A 19,850-nucleotide genomic window follows, 5' to 3' on the forward strand; every position below is an offset into this window, starting at 1 on the left:
CAGGTGGGCTGGACTTTAAACATGCTGTTTATGTTCATTGCTGCTATTATTGACCTTTATAACTCAATCACCATTTGATTTTACAGGTCATCAATAACTCCTGGAAATAAAGCAGGTCTCTGGACTGAGCTCATTCTTTACTGTAATTAACGTAACTTACAAACATGCTCCCCCATGTTAGTGCTACACTTTCAGCAATTAAGGTTGCATCATATCATCCATGAACAACACTTCTTATGTTTAGGGATTAAAAATTCACAAGACTTTCCTTGGGCTGAAAAATTCTTTGCTTAACAAGATAAGAAATTAGGACCCAACCATCCAAGCCTAACACACTTGATTGCTGTAAAACTAATACACAGCTGCCCACACAGATTTCTATGGTCATTTCACAAGCAGAGAGCTTCCAAGATAGAAATCTTAGTCCTTCTTTCATGCGCACTTCTGCTATTTCCAGCTTTTGAGGCCCCTAGCCAAAATAAAAATAAAAAATGACTCATGAAACCAAAATAAGGCACCAAAAAAAAAAAAAAAGTGAGACATAATTTGAATTTTTTTTTTTATTTAACAAATGCTTTGAAAGTTGCATTGTCTCAGAGAGCAGTTGTCTTGGTAAATCCTGAAAGATGTGGTCTCCCACAGATGCCTTTGAAGATCAGGACCATGGCTTTGAATGGATACTGGACACAGACTGGGAACCAACAGAAAGTGGAACATGTGGACGAAGTGCTCATGATGGGTAGTCTGTCTCACTGAGTCGGTAGGTGCAGTCACAAAGGTGGACCCTCTGTATTGCATCCACCTTCAATCCTAGATAGAGCGTTTTACAGTGATCCAGACTGGTGGTGACAAAACACATACGCCATCAGAACCAGGTTTTCATAGAAAGCTGGTTTAAAAAGGGGTTGTGGTCACTGACCACCTAGAGATGAGTGGAAGTCAACCCCAAGACTTTGCTTCACTTTGATAAATGGAGGCATATGCCCTTGCTAGATGCAGAAGACAAAGTCCCAGCTAGTTATTCAAAGCTCTGGCAGAGGTGACTCCTACTGCTATTAGACTTGATAAACAAAAATGTGCCCGTCCTCAGAAAAGAAAGGAAACAGCAGAAACATTTATTGGGTGGGGAAAGAACAGGCCTATTTGAAAGAAGCCACATTCCATGATATTGAGAGGCTGGTTCCATCAAGGAAGCAAGTAACTAATCAGTCAATGATTTGTATAAGCCACTTAAGAATATAGGCCACTGCTGGGTGTGTGAGTAACTAATGCACAGTTGGTTTGTGTTTGAAGGCAGCAGCAGCAACAGTGATGACACAAATTAATTGCACAGTTTTCAGGAGATAATGCAGTAGAAGTAAAGATAATTACTATGCGATTAACATAGTTTCCAATTAAAGTCCCCTGTAGTTACAGAAAAACATTTATTTCTAGTAACTTGGTAATTTAACTTGTGTCACCACTGTACATGGACCTTCAGGGATGAGGACAACCTGTGAGCTTGCCTGTGCTGGAGTCAGGAAATATACTAGAATGCTTTCCAAACCCCATGTGTCAGAAGTTCTTAGGTCTTCTTTCTGTGCCCTAGCCATTTTCCACTGGGACAATGGGCTCTAAACAGAAAGTAAGACTGGAAGGGGTTAGAATCTTGAACTATTAGGTTTCAAGTCCTACGTAACTAGCTTTATGGGCAACAGAGAAAAGTCATGAAACTCACTGTATTTCTAAAATACTGATGCCTAGTATCGGGCATTTTGAAAACTATGTAGACAGGTAGAGATGAGGACTACCAAAGGTGAAATGTCATGGGTAGCGAAGGACTTGCAAGAGTCGCTAACATAGACATGATAGTTAAATCCATGGTAACATATCAAATTGGCCAGGAATACAGGAAAGAGAGGTTACAGAACAGAGGCTGCAAGTGATCTGACCAAGAGGGATGGGGGAAAAAAAATTAAGGCCAGAAATAAGCACCATATTTCATTGAAAGTACAAGTGGAAAACTTAAATTCTCCCTTAAGTACCCAAGCTGGAATTTGGCCTGGACTGCCCTACTTTTCCCAAGAAGTACCATAGAATTATAATTAAATCCTTCAAAAGATTCCCCAGTTTTCATTTCTGTCCCCGACTCCCCTTTCTTTGTTAGATGCTTATTGACACAGATTTTGGGGCATTTACCTAAATCACCAACATGGAAAAAGGAACAAGATGGAAGCTGGAGAAGTGAGAGAAAAGGTAGCTGAAAATTGCTACCAGTTTCTAACAAATTTGTGCAGCTGGCTCTGAGTGGCAAGCTATCTTGATAGACTAAAGGACCCAAAAACATCATCACCAGCTGTCTTAACATTATTGACAGTTTTGCTATGTAAGTTTTCCTATCTATCATAAATAGACACTGAACAAAAGGTCTATCATTAAAATTAAGTTAGCTAAGGTATTTCAACCATTGGGCCTTCTTCACAAGTTAGAAGAGTAAGAAATGAAAATGTTCTTACAGATACTAGAACAATGTGAACCTGTTGAAGTGTTTAGATACATTTTATATTTAACGTTTATTTACAATAAAATTATTTCTATTTACAGTCAGAATGCCAATCCGTTCTTCTCATGTACATAAAATAATTCTTACATGCATATCTATAGACCGTTATCTTGTGTGGTTACATGCATGTTTTATTTTCTGATGTAAGCGTAACTTCCCCCATGGAGCAAAGGCGGAGGAAATGGCAATCCTTAGTCAGCATACTAGGTTAAAAGTTACATGCATTGTACTGCAGTAGGTACTTTTACCTATAATCCATTTGTAGGTAAGTTTGCTGCAAGAAGGTTTTATTAAAAACAGGAAGTACTACGCTTAAAGTTAAAGCATGCTGAAATGGCTTGTTGAATTGAAGTCTATAATTGTGGCAAACAGACTCACTCTTAGATGAACGATTTATAAAGTTACCTAGCCCAGGTAATTTTGTTTTAGTTTAAATACCAAACCTAATCTTTCTCACTTTGCAAATATGTCCTTCCCTCTCAAACCCACTCCAGTTTCAAAATTTAATTCTGCTTATTAGCTATCCACCATGGGACAAAACTGACATCCGTCAGATTAGCAGCTCAGTTACGGTTACTGCTGTAAAGAATGCGGCCTCTAATAGGAAATGGAGGGACATTTCTTTTAACAGAGATGTGATATTTTAATGTATATACATGCTTACATACAGCCTTATTCTAACATTTCCTGTAGCAAATTTATTCCCCATGATCAAAACTAAGTATTTCATAGAGTCAGGAAAAAGTCTACTGGATATCCACTTCAAAAAATATTCACTAAACTAAATGCCACTTTTGGTTCCTTGCTTAAAAAGTTACTTGTAAACTCCCAAGCATTAAAGCCTTTTAGGCATACTAAATTTATTTTTATTATTTTATTATTACAGGAATAGAAACTGGAAACGGAAGGGATGTTATTAGTTTATCTAGTTCACCATAAGCGTAATTATTCCTTATTGTACATTTGTTAGTGTTTGGGTCAGTCACATGTGATGGGACTTCCAACACTTCCTTGTGAGTGTTACAGAGCATAATATTCTCCTGTATGAAGTTTTCCGTTTAGTTTTCGGAAAGTTTTCAGAAAGTTATATGTCCTTGTACCACCCAAGTAATTCCTCCTCTCCTCACCAGTGTTTATACATTAAATATTTCTGAAGTGTCATGCCCTCCCCTTAGTAATAGATTAACAAGCCATACATATTTGTTAATTTGCCTTAAATCCACGCTTACAGGCCCCTGATCATTTTTATTGTTCTTCTATGAACTTTAATTTGTTAATACCTTCCTGGTAAAGAGGCAGCAGCAGAAACGAAACTATCAGTGAGATCAGAAAGAATTATTACCTCCCGGTTTTATGACACGAGTGTCTAGATACATAGCCCAAAATTGCATTGGCCTTTTTTTCTCTTAAGTGCAAGATCATGTCTAATTTGTTGTCCACTGTCCCACATTGGTCTTGTTCAGTAGTTTTGTTTTCCGGACATACTCCCTAATATTTATTTTTTGCATTATTTTTCCACAGCAAAAGTAGCATTAGAAAAATGCAAACTCAAATCTACAATATCTTTATAGTATTTTCTAGTCCTCACTAGTATTCACAATTCTTCCCAAATTAGAATCTGCGTTTCATTAACACGTTAATTTTACTACTACTTCCGGATTATTAAGGAAAAAATATCAAACAAGATCAGCCCTAACTGATTCCTTATGTATATGCAGGACCTAAAAGTAATATTATACTGATTAAAAATATTATTTAATAAGGAGCAGATTACCATATCCAATCAACTGGAGAATTTTTTTTTAAATGAAAACCAATGAAACTGAAAAACAATCCCCCTTTTTTGGAGTGGTAACTCAATGAACAAATGTGAAAATGAACAACTCAACTCTGGTACGAACATGCGTTTGTCCCAGATCTGCCTAAAATCTGCCTACTAGTAACTACTACGCTGTTCTCATAAAAGGAAAAAAATTACTTTAGTGATACATAGAATATTTATTGTTTGGGTAGACAACATTTGTGCATTCTGTGCCTAAATGGCACTTTAGAATAAGTTAATAGCTCATTTACAATACAATAAAATTTACCTTATTACAGAGTATTTGCACCTCAATATTTTTTTAGATCCAGAATTCAAAGAATTCGAACAAGAGAAATTTACCACTACTGTTCAAAAGTACATGCATTTAATCTCACACTTTAATAAAGTTATTTTTAAATTTGTAGGCAGTGTTAAATGTGTATTTTAAATTCTGAATTTGCTCTGTTAAAGCATGAAACTGTTCATGTAGATTTATTTGCTAGATGTTCTGTACATCTAAAATCACTACAAAGAGTGTACAGTAATGGCACATACCAGAAGATCATATCCCAGAATATTTACTGTCTACCCCCAATTTGCTGTTTTATGCTCTGATTTAGAAGCTGCATGGGTAGGAATAGAAGTCTCAAAATTACATTGTAGAGACAGGAAACAAACACTGCTCCCATTTAATAACGGTCTATCTGCTTTGATTGGTTGCAGTTAATATTAATAACATAACCTTTAAAAATGGTAGGGAAAAGCCAATACTTCATATTCATTCCTGATTTTAAGGTTCAACAAGAAGTTTAATGAGTAGCCATTATAAAATTATATTGCTAAATAGTACCTTAACTCACAATTCTGCTTATATAATTGCATCTGGATTGTAGCTAACAATTACTATTGATATATCAAAGTTACATCTTGAGTAGTGCAATGCTAGAAAGGTATCTCATGGTTACATTATTAACCATTATAGGGGCGTAGGCAGCAAAATAGATTAAATGAACAAGGCTTTTTCTTCAGGAGCCCTAGATTCAGATTTTGCTTACAACTGGAAACAATCCAGTAGTCTCAAAACTAGATGACATGTCCACATCACAAAACCACCACATAATTGGCAGACTGTTCAGGACTGGAACAGCAGTGCGGACTGCAGGTCAAGACAAGACTGAGGCTCATTGGCAGAGCTATCCAGGAGGGTATGCATGGTACCCAACCACACTACATTGTGTCTGGCTCTAAATAATGCTATCTGTCTTCACTAGCAAAAAGTGTCATCATATTCATCCAACTATCAATGAACAAACAAAAATAATTAATTACATTTATAAGTGACATTTTAAAGACCGAACATATACGACATGATAATCTTTATGAAAATAGATCAATTTCAATATTGCTTGTCTTGTGTTGTGTGATTTTTTTTTTTTTTAAGGGCAAGTGTTCTCCTAGACAGCTGCCAGGACCCTATTGTAAAATGTCCTTAAAGCAAGACAAACTCTTCTGTACTAAATCTTTTTAATCTTTTCTTTTCATCCTCGGAGAAAAGGTCATTTTCTTCATGGAGTGGACTGGAGGCAAAGTCATAGTCTCTAGAATGACCCTTTACAAAAGTAAACAAGGGATATTTCTCCTTAGATGAAGATTTCAGCATCTATAATGCAAGATAACATACCGGATAAACTGTTAATTGAAAATGAAGGGATAAAGTCCCTGGGTGTATTGATCTAATTACAGTCACACATAATTTACAACATGCATATTTGTTTTTATTTTCATTTGTCACATTAGAATAAAACTGCACAGACTCTCAATAGCCCACTTCTTCTGGTAAATAAATATGTTTCTAACTCAGCCTCCTCATGAAACAATAGCTACACTTGGAGTTTCAGGCCCCAATCTTCAACTTGTTCCACACACGCGAACTGAACCACTACACATGGAGAAGTCCATTAGCTTCCACTCGTGTGGAACAAGTTGCAGAACAATCTTCATATCTTCTGTCATCTCTTGAATTGCAAGCAGGATTTGTGGGCAGGTTAGCACCTTCTGGAATTTGTGGAAGCATTTTTATGGCAGAGACAGAGCACCTATAGCCATCAATACTTTTATTAAGTTTAAACATATACATTTAAGGGAAATAAGCCAGCTCAAGAGCAGATAAATCTGACAGTGGACTAAAAATGCTATCAGACTGCTTTAATTACATGTCAGAAACCTCCCTGGGTATGTCCACACTGCACACTAAGCTTGGGTTCTGATTCAGGTTTGAGCTCAAGCCCCTCGTCAGTTCCCACACAAATCAATCTGACTCAGGTCAGCAAACACTCAGGTCCCAGGTCCTAAGGCCCTGCCAGGAGGGTGTGTCAGAGTCCAAATTCCTCAGACTCAGGTCCAAGCTCTGTCATTCTGCAGTGTGGATGCAGCTCACGCTGCAGACTGGAGTCAGAAGGTCTGTGCAATGCAGGATGGATACATTAGTATGACAGAGACCAGGGTCCAGCAATTGTAAACCCAGGTTTACGATGCCATGTGGACACTCAATCGTGGGCTTGGAAATACCGAGTCCACAAGCCCATGTCCCACAGACCTGGATTTACAATACAGTGTAGACATACCACCTGTCTCCTCAGAGACGAGGAAGCTGAGCCTCTATCAAGGAAGCTATTCTTACTAAGGGTGATCAGTCACAGGTACAAATAAAAGTTTTAATAGTAGGTGCTATTGGCCCATATACAAAAGGGCTTAAATGTGCTTTCCACTGTTTAAGGGATTCAACACCCACTGAAGTTAAAAAATAATTGCTGATCACCTTTGAAAGTAAATCTCGATACACAGCTATAGTACATGCAAAGCTACATTAGTCTACAGATATAATCTGCATTGAAGTGATCAAACTATGAACTCCAAAAATAATTTGTCTTAATGAAAAACAATCTGAAGCACTAAAAATCTTAAATAGATATTTAAACAGTATGAGCTATTTTAAAAAAGTAAGGCACTGGAAAATTATGCTCCAAGTAAAATCAGATTCTGCAATTTTTACTGTGCTCTGCAATTTTCCACTTTATTCTAGATTATTTTAATTCATTCTATTATTGTACTGTGAAACCTAAAGAGTAGGGCAAGGAGAAAGTGAGAGACATGCAGACAACTGCGATGAGCAGAAGGCAATGAAAAAGGAAAAAAGAAAAGAATGAGTACTGGGGAAGAAAGAAAAAAGTTTAGACAAGAAGAAAGACTGTACATCTCAGGGGACTGCGTAATTTTATATAGAGCCTTTCATCACTAGGTCATTAGATGAAGCCAGCCCTGGGTCAGTAGCAACTGACAGTCACATGGCAGCTGCTTGGTGGCCTGTGAAATGGGTTAGTACACATAGTCCAGCTCCTAAATGACATGTGGTCTGCAACACAAAAACCATCACCACAGTTTCAGAGAAGCCAAAGTAGTAACGAGACTGAACCATTGTCTCACCCCCTAAAGGTGGTCCCTCTAGGTCAGGACTGAGATACATGAATGAGGCAGCATGGGAGATGACAGAAGACTTCATTCTCTAGAGCCATTACTCTGACACCTCTCCGAGTACTAAATACTAAGGGAAATTATAAAAGATTAGAGAGAAAGAGAAAGTAAACTAGAAAAGGTAGCAGAAAGCTGATCATAAAACAACTGCAGTATGGAACTTGATTAAAATGAGCAATTATTTCCGAATTGCATATCCCTCAGGGACTACCACTACCTTCCAAGTCAATGGGCAAATTCCGGACGTGGGTTTCTTAATCAGTATTCTAGCTTTCAAAAAAGTTAATGCAAAAGTGTGTATGTACATAATATTTGTTATAGAAGATACTTCCGCCCAGACGTTCACGTGAACAGGAGACAATTATCAGAAGAGATCTCATTAATTTGACATGCTGAGTCCCATTAACTGACTGCTAAGCAATGTTTCTAAAGCATTTATTTCTATAGTATCTGCTCAATGGATATAGATGACAGAGAGGACACACTTCCAAATGAATAAATCCCTGTGGTTCTCAAACATGTATATATATTTTTTACAATCACTCCTACAACCTCCGTTTTTTGGGAAACCTATAGTACAAATTTGATCACTGTCGCATTTTTATCAAAGAAACATTCATTCTAAAAAAACATGAACAAAGTAACTGAACAGTGTTCAAAGAGCTGCTTGTTTTTCAATTTAGTTGGCTTACAAAACACACACACACACACACACACACACACACTTGTACACACAGGGAAAGCTTTATCCTGTACCAGAAATATCATTGCTTGAATGAATTATGAGATGATGCAAAAGCATGACAAAAACAGCTCTGCAGCCCGAGAACCACTCTCTCTCTCCAAAACAGGAATTTAGCTACATTTCTTTAAATTTTTGTAAAAATTTAAAGTACATTGTCAGTAATTTACTTTCAAAGATTAACAACTTTATTTTTTGTGATTTCAAGGATATATCTACACTGTGTTTTAAAACCAGTAGCAGCAAGTCTCAGAGGCTGAGTCTACAGAACCCTATTACTTCACTTGCTACAGAAGCAAGAATCTGAAGTCCTTCATTAACCTAACCTGGGTGTCCCCACTTGGAAGTACACCGTGCTACCATTCAAGGCATTAAGTTACTCTTAAAGTGATAATAAATGAACAGAAAAGTAGTAGTCAGAGGCAGAGCAGGAAAAATGAACAAACTGATGGGGCAGACTGGAGGATGACAGTAGGACTGTTCTTCACACAATATTCATATGAAAACTTTCCTATTTTTTCGGAAAATACATGATCTATTTTTGGGTATACTTACATTGCTGTCATCATATTAATATTAAAGAGCCCCAATCCAAAATGCTAGTAAAATAGTTTTAAGACTAAAATCAGTTCCTTTGACACTAAACTAGATGCTGTTTCAGAGCATTCAACAAATGGATGGGGAGAGAAACTCACCTGGCCTGAGATTTAAGAGGAAGACAATGGAAAAAAAATAAGAGAAGTTTCTTACATATCTCAATTTTTCATTCATTATTCTGTCATTTTCTTAAAACTCCTCTCAAACACAGCAGGGCAGATAAACTAAACATAAAGAAACTTTTCTTTATAAACTTTCATTCCATGTCTCTATTGTTCCTGTCCTCTAAATCTACTTTCTAGTTCTCCATGTCTGAATCATACAAAAGAAAAAACTTCAGCATTAACCAAAAATCTACTGACCACTATATGTGGTTACTAAGTTTAAAATCTGGATATTACTTATTGGTTCATACCTTATCTAATAAAAATATTTACCACTTACATAGAAAGTTATATTTTCTAAGTGTTGTACAAACCTTAATTCCTTGCAGAGATGTGAAAACCATTATGTCAAATGTATTAATATCGTGATGCATCTTTTGTTATTGCTGAATCCTTTTATAGGCAATTTTTGATAATAAAACATTTGGTTGTTTGGTACCATAGCTAACACAACACACATTAGCACTGTATCACATTATTGGCAATCATACACTGCAATAGTCTAGCAGAAAACATCTGTCAATTAAATTCAAACCTACCTAATTAAACCTATTCCTATGTTCTTAAAGTGGAATGGACATGATTAGGCAGATTTACTGTATGATACCTGCTTTGCTAATTTAAAACAATGCTTCCAAGTCATAAAAATATTGCTTTATCTTTAAATGTAATCAAAAAAGCACTTATATTAACAAGAAATAATGCACAGTTTTGCTTTGCTCAAACATTTCCATTTCTTAAAAATTTCATCTCCAAGGGATGGATTGCATTTTAAAAATTCCTCTTCAGGTAGAAGACAATCCAATGACTGTAAAAGGTGCTGTCTGCAAAAATATTTTCATTTCAATAGTGCCACCTAGTGGAATAATCTTATACTGAGTCTACATAACAGATACTACACTAGTTTGTTTCAGTCTGTCTCTTATACTCATCTTCTCCTAGCAATCATCTCTTAACACACAATTACAGAAGTTATTCTCCTTTTCGACTTTACATGTTCATATTATGGGATGTAAAAATATTCTAGAATTCTTGTATGTTTGTACTTCATCAATAACCCCTATTTCTAGAACAGGATGGGTTCCATTTAGTATAGATAAGACTATTTTCTATCCTTAGTATATACAGTACATACTATTGTAGTTCTTGATAGTGGGTATCAGACAGATATCAATTTCATAATTTCAACACTTACCTTAGTTATTTCTTCAGAAATTCTTTCAAAGTCTTGCATGTTTCTACAATAAAATCCTATTGTACAGCTGGGATCCATGTTTTTGAATGACATCTTTTTGGGGGAAGGACAGTGAAATGACTGCAATTATGGAGATAAAAACATTTTAAAATATCTTTTAAAGATTTGAGGAAGGCACAGATATCAATGCACATGCCTTTCTAGTAATGGTTTTAACATATAATTCACTATGCCACATACGCTCCAAAACCAGTACAAGCTTTAAAGTTATTTCTGTTCCCCAAAACATTCAAGTTATTTCACCCCTGGACATTCATAAGACCATATAAGCTAGTACTGTTTATATTCTATTTACCAAACTTCCACATTAGGCCACATTAATGCCAGTCCAAAAAAGGATGTGAAATCTGTCAAAAGTTGGAGGCTCTAGAGAGCATTTTATGAACATTTCCAAGGTAGAGAAGGTGAATGCTGCTCTGCAAAGTGCATTTGTAGCAGTAATTGCACTCTTACAATTACTGCTCTACCACCACTTCCCATTTCCCCCTTTTCCCCCACACCTCCCTAAAAGAGAAATGATGGAATGTATTTTCATTAGCAAGAGAAGTGGGTTAAAAAAAAAAAAAAGGGCCGAGTACTACAACATACCACAACCACAAAAATCCACTTCATATTTTACACACAAGGATTTTTATTTTAAATGCAAAATTTGTTCTTATGATAGATGACACATTGACAGCCTTCGAAATGGAAACTACGAGCGCTAGCGGTGCAAACTTCCCCCCACTACTTCACCCAGATCTAGAAAGAACACATATAGGGTATTTCACTTCACACTCTGTAGTAATTAAATGGGCATGGAGACTGAACATGGGCAACAATTGTTAGTTTCGTGTTTATTGAGCTGGACAAAAGTCATTAACTGATTTCACATGTTGCAGTATAGCCACCTGATGGTTAAACCATTTGGTCACTACTGATCTAGGCTGCAGTCAGTGATCTAAAGGGGTAAGGCTCTGTATCCTACTACTACTCAGAGCTATCCATACCCCAGACCCTCCATTAAATCACTATTAATCCTCTTATAATAGCTTAGTATTTAAATCTAACAAATCTTAGTGCTCCACATTTCATGGTCTACTGAGACTGGACTAGTAGTTTTATTCTCTGAGTACTTCCGCTATGAAAGGAAGTAATGTGAAATACATATGTAGATATGCATCAGGCACAAACTCAGTTAGCTTATCCTTGTGTCAAAATAACAGTTGTTAAATTCTAACCTGGCTCTACAGAAACAGCAAAAAGCAAGCTAATATCCAACACTCTATTGGTGTAGAATCCCTCTTCCTAACACCTTCCTACTTTTCATTTTTGAACTCGGTACAAAGCAGATCTGCAAGAGTACAGATTGCTACATAAAATTTTAAGGTTTCTCTCATTGTGGTAGTTGTACACTATTGGCATGTACTGCTCTTTACTACTGACTGGTCCAATTACAAATAAAACAGTCTACATTTTACATTAAATTTTGTTACAAAATCAATAAAGACTAGCAAGTTATATTTCTGCAAGACTGAGACACCTATTTATTGTGTTTTCCCTAATACTGCCCAAATATTATGCAGTTCACAGTTAACCAAGGTTAGATACTGGGAGTCTGCTTTAAGAAAAGCATTCGAACAGTAACATTAATTTGTTATTGGTGGTATTGGAACATCCTAAGACTAGTTTTGTAGAATGTTTAGGAGAAGTCTTATTAATGCTGTGAAAGTCACTACCACAGAGAGAAGTGGATAGGCATATTTTTTTCACTCATCCAACAAATGGATTCTAGAAGCCAGCACAGACTGGATTGATTTCCAACTTATTCTGGACAATTTGTCAATTTTGAAAATATTTCCTATAGAGAAAGCTAACAAGCTATTATCCACCTTAAGAGAGCAATTTCTGTTTACTTTCTGACACTTCTGGACAACTCATACATTACTATTCAATGCACTGAGCATGACCTTCCAATACACAATCCTGTATCCAGAAAAGCAATATGAAGTGATCAAGCCAAGCTGGCTGCTTCTGCATCTTCAAAATACATTTAAAGTATATTATTACTTGCAAATTCATATTAATGACACCCAGCAGCACACTCTGGTGCACAAATCACTGGACTAGGAGCCCACAGATGTAGGTTCTATTCCTGGCTCCCTGAGCTGCTCTATGACTCCCACCTCTTATCTAGTTAGACTGTAGGATCTTCAAGGCAGGGACTGTATTTTATTATGCACTTGCACAGTGCTTAGCAGGATGGGACACTGATGCTAGTTAGGGTCTACAGGCACTATCCTAATACAAATAAAGTTAGTCATTTACCAACTTCCATCTGAGGACCTCAGAAGGGCACTATAAAATGAAGAAAGTTTGAAGTATAGAACATTTTTTTTGTTTGAGACTATAAAAACGACCTATATTTCTTTTTAAATTCAGAACCACTAGTTTTCTAGGGGGAACTTTATAATCTCAGACTACATGACACCTTCATTAAAGCATCTTGTTAAAATTAAACATTAAAATTAGTTTCATTATTGGTTTAACCCCGTGCTAGGTTTTAAAATTTACTAGTGTTTATGTAAGCTTAAAAGGGGTCTAAACAGTTCTGCTGAACACCCTATTTGATAATATTTTGATTAAGATATTACGATTGACTTCAGCATGTTACCTCTTTGAAGTTGGTATGTTAATTGCGCTTTACTCACAATAGTGTTAGACAAGGAAATTCAAATAATTCCTGCTCTTCTCTCTGTTTTTAAACCAATTGTTATACAGCAGCAACAGCTTTGGGGCCACAATATAGTTGTATACTTCATTACAAACCATTTGACTTATGTTTTACATTTAACTAAATGTCATCAGTTTAAGAATGTGCTGAATTCCCCAATTAGCAGGTTAAAGGATGCACTCACAACATTTAAGCTTAAAAGAGTATTTCTTCCCCCACCTCCAACCCTGCGCAAGTATTTGCAGCAAAACTTTAAGTGTTACCATTGTATTCATTATACTGGTGACATCACAGCCATAGAACCCTGCTGGTACCAACTAATAGAGGGCAAGCAAATGTTCCTCCCTCCTCAAATATGGTGTGGTTTTGTGAAATTGTGTTTTAGGTTTTGTAATTTTTAATTGGAAAAACCCCAGTGCTAAAAACTACAGTCTAGACACCAGCTCTATGCTCTAGTGGCCTGATCCTGCAAGCTGCTGTGAACCCTGGGTGCGCAATGAAGTCAACAAGAGCAGGCCCCAGATGGGTTTCGTAGCTGATAAAGTGTCATTCAGAGAGGTTCATGTAAGGGCTGGACATCACAGGATCCAGAAGGAGAAGTTTTAAACTGCTGTACTGAATACCTCTTTTAGCATGAGTACTGGGGACATATTGGCTTGTCTATGGGCTGCTTGTAAATGCAGTTCTTTAGTACCTTTCCCTGGATTTACTCCTTTTTTTTTTTTATGTGAGTCGGAGGAGAAGGGGAGAAAATACTAATGTAAAAGTCTGATTTTTCAAGACCTAGACAGAGCCTGACAGGATGCATTAACTATAACCTGAAGGAGACAGCATGCCATAGCTAAAAAAAGAAACAGTAACTACACTTTCAGACTTGACAAGTCCTTGAAAGCTACTGATCCATGGAGCTAACTTGATTAAAAATAATAATAAAACAATCTGTTGAGAGGAACAGCATAGAAGACATCAGTAAAAGCAATACAACAATGGAAAATTCTGATCTAAGAAGCTAAATAAATGACCTATAAAGTAATTACGAGTAGACAACAGTACTGAAATGGTAATCACCAAGTCTGCCTAGACAACACACTGAAAATTACTGGTCAAAGAAGCAGAGAGTAAATTTGTATAGCCGAAAGTTCAAAACAAAGCTGAACCCTATTACACTCTAACATATATTTCTGACACCAATTCATTATTATTATTTTAAGAGAACCCATGTGTAATGTTTAAGCTCGCTGGTACTGCCTAGCTGTCTATAACGAAAAATTACTTAGTGGCATGATCATTTATTTGTGGAGGGTTTCTGGTATATAACAAGATACAGACAAAGATAAATGAAGTAATAAGTACATAATAAATTAAAATCCACTATCAAGTATTTAACCTTTAGTCATTTTTGTTGATTATAAGTCTATAAAGAAGGGCAAAAATTTGACAAATAACATGTAACTAAAACTGTAAAAATACAGATAGCTAGAACAGCTCTAAATAATTAGTGTTTGATTCATATGGGAAAAAAACAGTACCAGCTCTTTATCCACACTACCTCAAGAGGGAAATCCTTTATGCTGACATCCACAAAAGATTGGCAGTAATGAGGATCCATGTAAATCAAACTGTCATCTACAAGGACAAAACAGAAGACAAGTAATTCAAAAAACACCTTATTATTACACTGCTTACAATCCAATTTCTATGCAGAACAGCTGAAAAAAAAAAAGCCAGCAAGTAACTGCTTGCCAGACTGATATTCATTGACGGAAGCATCGGTTTTTGCAGGACAGATTAACTTTTGCATAATCAAATATGCTTGTATAAGCAGAATTTTTATAAAGTGATGAGACTGTCATTTAATTTTTGGTGATAAAATTACTTTTACAAACACACAATTATATTCTAGAGTTTGCATATGAAAAATGTATTGTGCTACTTCATCCTGACAGGAAGAACATATTGCTTGTCATTTGAGCATCAACTAGCACTACTTAAACTGGTAAAAAGTAAATATGTAAATAAGAACTGCCAGACAGTAGCAGCAAAGGCTTCTAAAGTTTTGGTGAAACAGATAAATTATGCCTTGTTTATAAAACAAAGGAAATTAAATGTACATTTTACAGAATCCAATTACTATGTGGGGCAAATGACAAATGCCTGGACTTTGGCAGATATGATGAATTAATAAGGTACTCATTTTGCTATTTTAATCATTCTGCTTCCCACTGATCCTATATTAACTTTCTAGCTTTTAAAAGGAAAACACTAAAGAGACATCTCTTATTAAAACACTAACCTTGAAATCCAGCAAAGTAATATGACTGCTTAGGTTTCCCACCAATAATACCAACACAGTACTCAAGACTCAAAATTCCCTGCCAACAAAATATTAAATAATTCAGATTTAAAGGCTAACAGAAGAAGGTGATGAATTAAAGTAACTTGGTGTAACTTTATTCATTTAATTTTTCCTGACCATCACATGTAGAGTGAGGTCAGGGTGAATGACTTATGGAAGTGCCCAGTGTTGCCAACTTTTACAGTTTTATTGCAAGTCTCATGATTTGGTGTTCTTCTGAAAGCCCCAGCTCCTGGAGTCATGCAATTATATTAGAACCTCAGTACTCAATTTTAAAACATGTATCTAGCTCTTGTGGTTGTGGAGAAAAATCTAGGAAATGTAAGCCATAAGCACTCAAAGATCAAAAGATAAATAAGGCTGATATTAAAAAAAAAACAACAATCATGATTTTTCAGTAAATTTTTTGAATGCTTGTGATTGGCATAACTGACCACGGGCTGGGAGACATTCAAGAAGGGATGACCCCAATCTGTTCTGAGGTGTTCACAGTTCAAAGACAGGCAGGACAGTTTAGAAGAGAATAAAAGTAACATAACAAAAGTTGGAGTCACTGTAGGCTGCCTGGCATGAAGTTTTACATATTTTATAGTGTTATGTTCAGTGGCCCTTCACTGAGTCCCTCCATCCTGTTCATAGGTAAAAGCCCTACTTCACAGGAAGAGGCTGCAGCTGCTTCTAAGAGCAGTTACCCTAAAAGACAAGAGAAGATAAGAAAGGTGCACCAGTGCTGCCTCTTGATCACCAAAATCCCACTGATCCAATGTGTGGCTGTTTTGAAGAGAAACATCATATGTTTACCTGAAGAGGGTAAACAGCAGGGGGTTTGGCAGAAGTACACGTGTCACCCCTCATGCAGGAACCTCTAGAAGTGTAGAGAGATAGAGGGAGAAACATTCCCCCCCAGAATAGCAGACACCAGGGAATAGAAGAGAGTCTGGTAAGGACTCTGATGTCCATTATTGGCCAAAATGAGGAATTAGTGTCTCCACCTCCAAAAGGCTACCATTTGAGCTAAAATGGCAGTGGCTCTTATGCCCCAATTTCTAGGGCTGTAGCCACTAAAGGTAAGACCATTACATATCATCAATTACATTGTGAAGACTCTCTCTCAACAAGGAATTTGGCCTTAAAAGACAATATTAACAAACAACAAAATTTCTACTTTTGCAGAGCTATCACATTACTAATCCAAGATATTAAAACATGGAAACCAACTTCTGAGTGGTTTAAATAGGTAAGGAGGAAATACCACTTATTTCAAATATTACCAAGGGGTAATAAACATTACAAAACATGCTTATGCATATAAGATAAAGAGGAGAAAACAGTTTAAGTCCGTGTCCACTCAACCTATTTCAGTGCACCAAAATTGAAACAGGAGCTACTTAGGTAAAGCAAAGGTCTGATTTCCCTATGGTAATCAGGTACTTTTCTTGTATAAAGGTATTATAAAATCAATCAAGTAACAACCATCATCCACAAATTGCCAAATCCTTTGTAAACACTTATTTACTTAATTCAGTTCGGAAGTTTGTGTTTTCATATACCTAAATCCACACCAAAGATACTAAGTCACTTTCAATTAATTACAAAGACAGGATGATTGCATGCATGCAACTGAAGCCCCTTTTATCCTAGCCCCCGTGAGATATATCTGCAAATGACAGCACGTTTTCCAGTAAAACAATGGTCAACACCAATACAAAAGCCCACATTAAAGAAGAGTGACCACACAAGATCAGAAACCCTTATGAAAATAGAGGCAAAAGCAGCGCGTGTGTTAGCCTACAAATAAAGGTATTATGATTCCACATTCAGCGATTCCAAAGCTCTTTTGCAGAAGTACTGTAATGGGAATAGGGTTCTTAGATCAGATCTACAACCAGGGACATGTTTCACTGTGCCAGACTTAACCAGCAAAGAGCAAAAGCTCTTCTAAAACAACTAGACACACAAAAAAGGAATCAAGACAGAACAGCTACTTCATACTTTAAATAAAAGACTTCATAGTTCTCTCCTCCTTGGTTATAAAAGTTTTTCATAGTTCTCTCTGAAACTTTGTGATAAAATGGAACAAGATAATCAAGAGAAAGGAAAAATAGGTATGGTAACAAAAGTGCCCAACTCAGATTATCTTAATGCCACTGAGCAGCTCCTTAAACTGTCCAATCATACAAATTTAGATGGGACTCAAAAGGATGAATCTGTGTGATTAACAATAGGATAGTAAAGACGAAGGAACAGAGTTACGCAAGTTCTTCCCTTCAACCAGCAAACTACCAACATGTGCTCATGGGGCATGAGAATTATGGTCTAGTTTCTTAGAGACCATTTTTAAGTGTTCAATTAAAAAAGCTGAATATTTGTTGATGAGAAGATAGACAAAAAAAACCCTACACTAAACTGTTTGTTTCCCGGCTCTGTCCTGAAATTTGATACACTGGTGGGTTTTTCATTCTTAATCGTCACTCTCTTCTTCCACATACAGAGTCATCAGAACCTCCAGCTAATGAAATAATGGCCACAAAAACTGTCAGTTGGGTCAAATGATTATAACCCTTCAATCTGAAAAAAGAGAGATAGAAGGAATAAGCTGTGAAAGTGCAGCTGGTAGTCTTCAATATTCGCTATTTAAAGATTAAAAAAACAGACAAGAAAATAAGCAGCTTGGTTTATATTTTTTGAGTGTTTGTTAATATGAAAGTTCATTTAAGACACCACAGATAATAATAATTAGTATATCTATGGTATTTATATTTGTAATTTGAGTCACTGCATTAGTGCTTTTTCAGGAAATTACTGTAGCAACGAAATATTTATCACTGCTTTACCATAGGCCAGGGGTCGGCAACCTGCGGCTCTTTAATCTGACCCTTCAATACCTTATGTTATAGAACACTTTTTTTGTCCGGCACAGCAGGGCTCAGGCAGGCTGCCTGCATGCCATGGCCCCAGGCTACTCCGGGAAGCGACCGGCTGATCGCATGTCCCTGTGAGCCTCTGTGGAGGGGAGAGGGGAAGGGGCTCCCCACTCTGCCCCTGCCCCCAGCACCGTCCTCACAGATGCGGGCGTGGTGCTTGTGGGCATGGGCAGCACACAAAGACCCGCTGTCCCCCTCCCTGCAAGGGGCGCACAGAGACATGCCAGCAGCCAGACACTTCTGGGAGCAGTGTGGGGCCAAGGCAGGCAGGCAGCCTGTCTGAGCCCTGCTGTGCTGCTGGCTGGGAGTCACCTGTGGTAAGTGCCCCCCAGCCAGAGCCCTGCACCTTGCACCCCTTCCTGCACCCCAACCCCCTGCCCTAGCCCGAAGCCTCCTCCTGCAACAAACTCCCTCCCAGAGCCCATACCCCTCACCCTCTCCTGCACCCCAACACTCTGCACCAGCCCGGAACACCCTCCTGCACCCAAACTCCCTCCCACAGCCCACACTCCTTCCTGCACCCCAACACTTTGTGTGTGATGCGGCTCTCGAAATATTTTGGTCAAAGACAAAAATAAAAAATGGCTCTTCTTTGAAAGGTTGACAACCCCTGCCATAGGACATCATGTGCTCTGCAATTGTGTGTGATCTTGTAATATTGACATTTAAAACCGGTAAAGTCAAACTTTACAACTTACAACTGTAAAATCATCACCATGCATTTAATGGCTAGAAGATTACCACCATGAAGAATCTTTTCATACCCAGTGCTACTGTTTGAAACAGAGAATGAACTCTTATTTCATACCTTTACAAACTCCAAGTAGTCCATGTTGGTTCTCTCTCCACCAAGTCTTACAGGAACTAATATAATTACAGCTTTCATATCTGCTTTTTTAGAGCCCATAGAAGAGCACTGTCTATCAACAACATCCAAACTGTAAACTGAAAATAAGAATGAAAATACTTGAGCATCAGTAAGGTACACATGTAATTTTTTTGGAAGTAAAAATATACTGAATACCTTTTACAAAATTTTATATGCCTACACAATTATATTTAAGCACGATAAACCAAACCTGTACATTTCTGAAAAAATACACTCTCCACATTAAATGGTCTTTCGGAAAAAACCTGTTTTAATAGAAACTAATCACGTTTTCCTTACCTCGAGTGGCATTATGTAGAAAGATATGTTACATTGTTGAGTTCAACAGTTTGG

At 37.1% G+C, this 19,850-nt stretch overlaps 1 protein-coding gene across 8 annotated transcripts in view; it reads right to left on the reverse strand.

Moving 5' to 3' along the window:
• Nucleotides 1-19,850, reverse strand: part of ATG4C (autophagy related 4C cysteine peptidase) — a 105,667-nt gene that overhangs the window by 66,351 nt on the left and 19,466 nt on the right. For 4 of the 8 annotated variants that reach the window (XM_077825196.1, XM_077825189.1, XM_077825190.1 and 1 more), the window contains exons 7-10: nt 19,437-19,573; nt 15,642-15,720; nt 14,898-14,974; nt 10,576-10,695 (exon numbers count right to left, since the gene is read on the reverse strand). In XM_077825196.1, coding sequence (XP_077681322.1) covers nt 10,576-10,695; nt 14,898-14,974; nt 15,642-15,720; nt 19,437-19,573 — 413 coding nt within the window. The other 4 variants (XM_077825188.1, XM_077825191.1, XM_077825195.1 and 1 more) reach the window with 4 other exon arrangements.

This window comes from Eretmochelys imbricata, chromosome 8 (assembly GCF_965152235.1).
Source record: "Eretmochelys imbricata isolate rEreImb1 chromosome 8, rEreImb1.hap1, whole genome shotgun sequence".
NCBI classification, from domain to species: domain Eukaryota; kingdom Metazoa; phylum Chordata; order Testudines; family Cheloniidae; genus Eretmochelys; species Eretmochelys imbricata.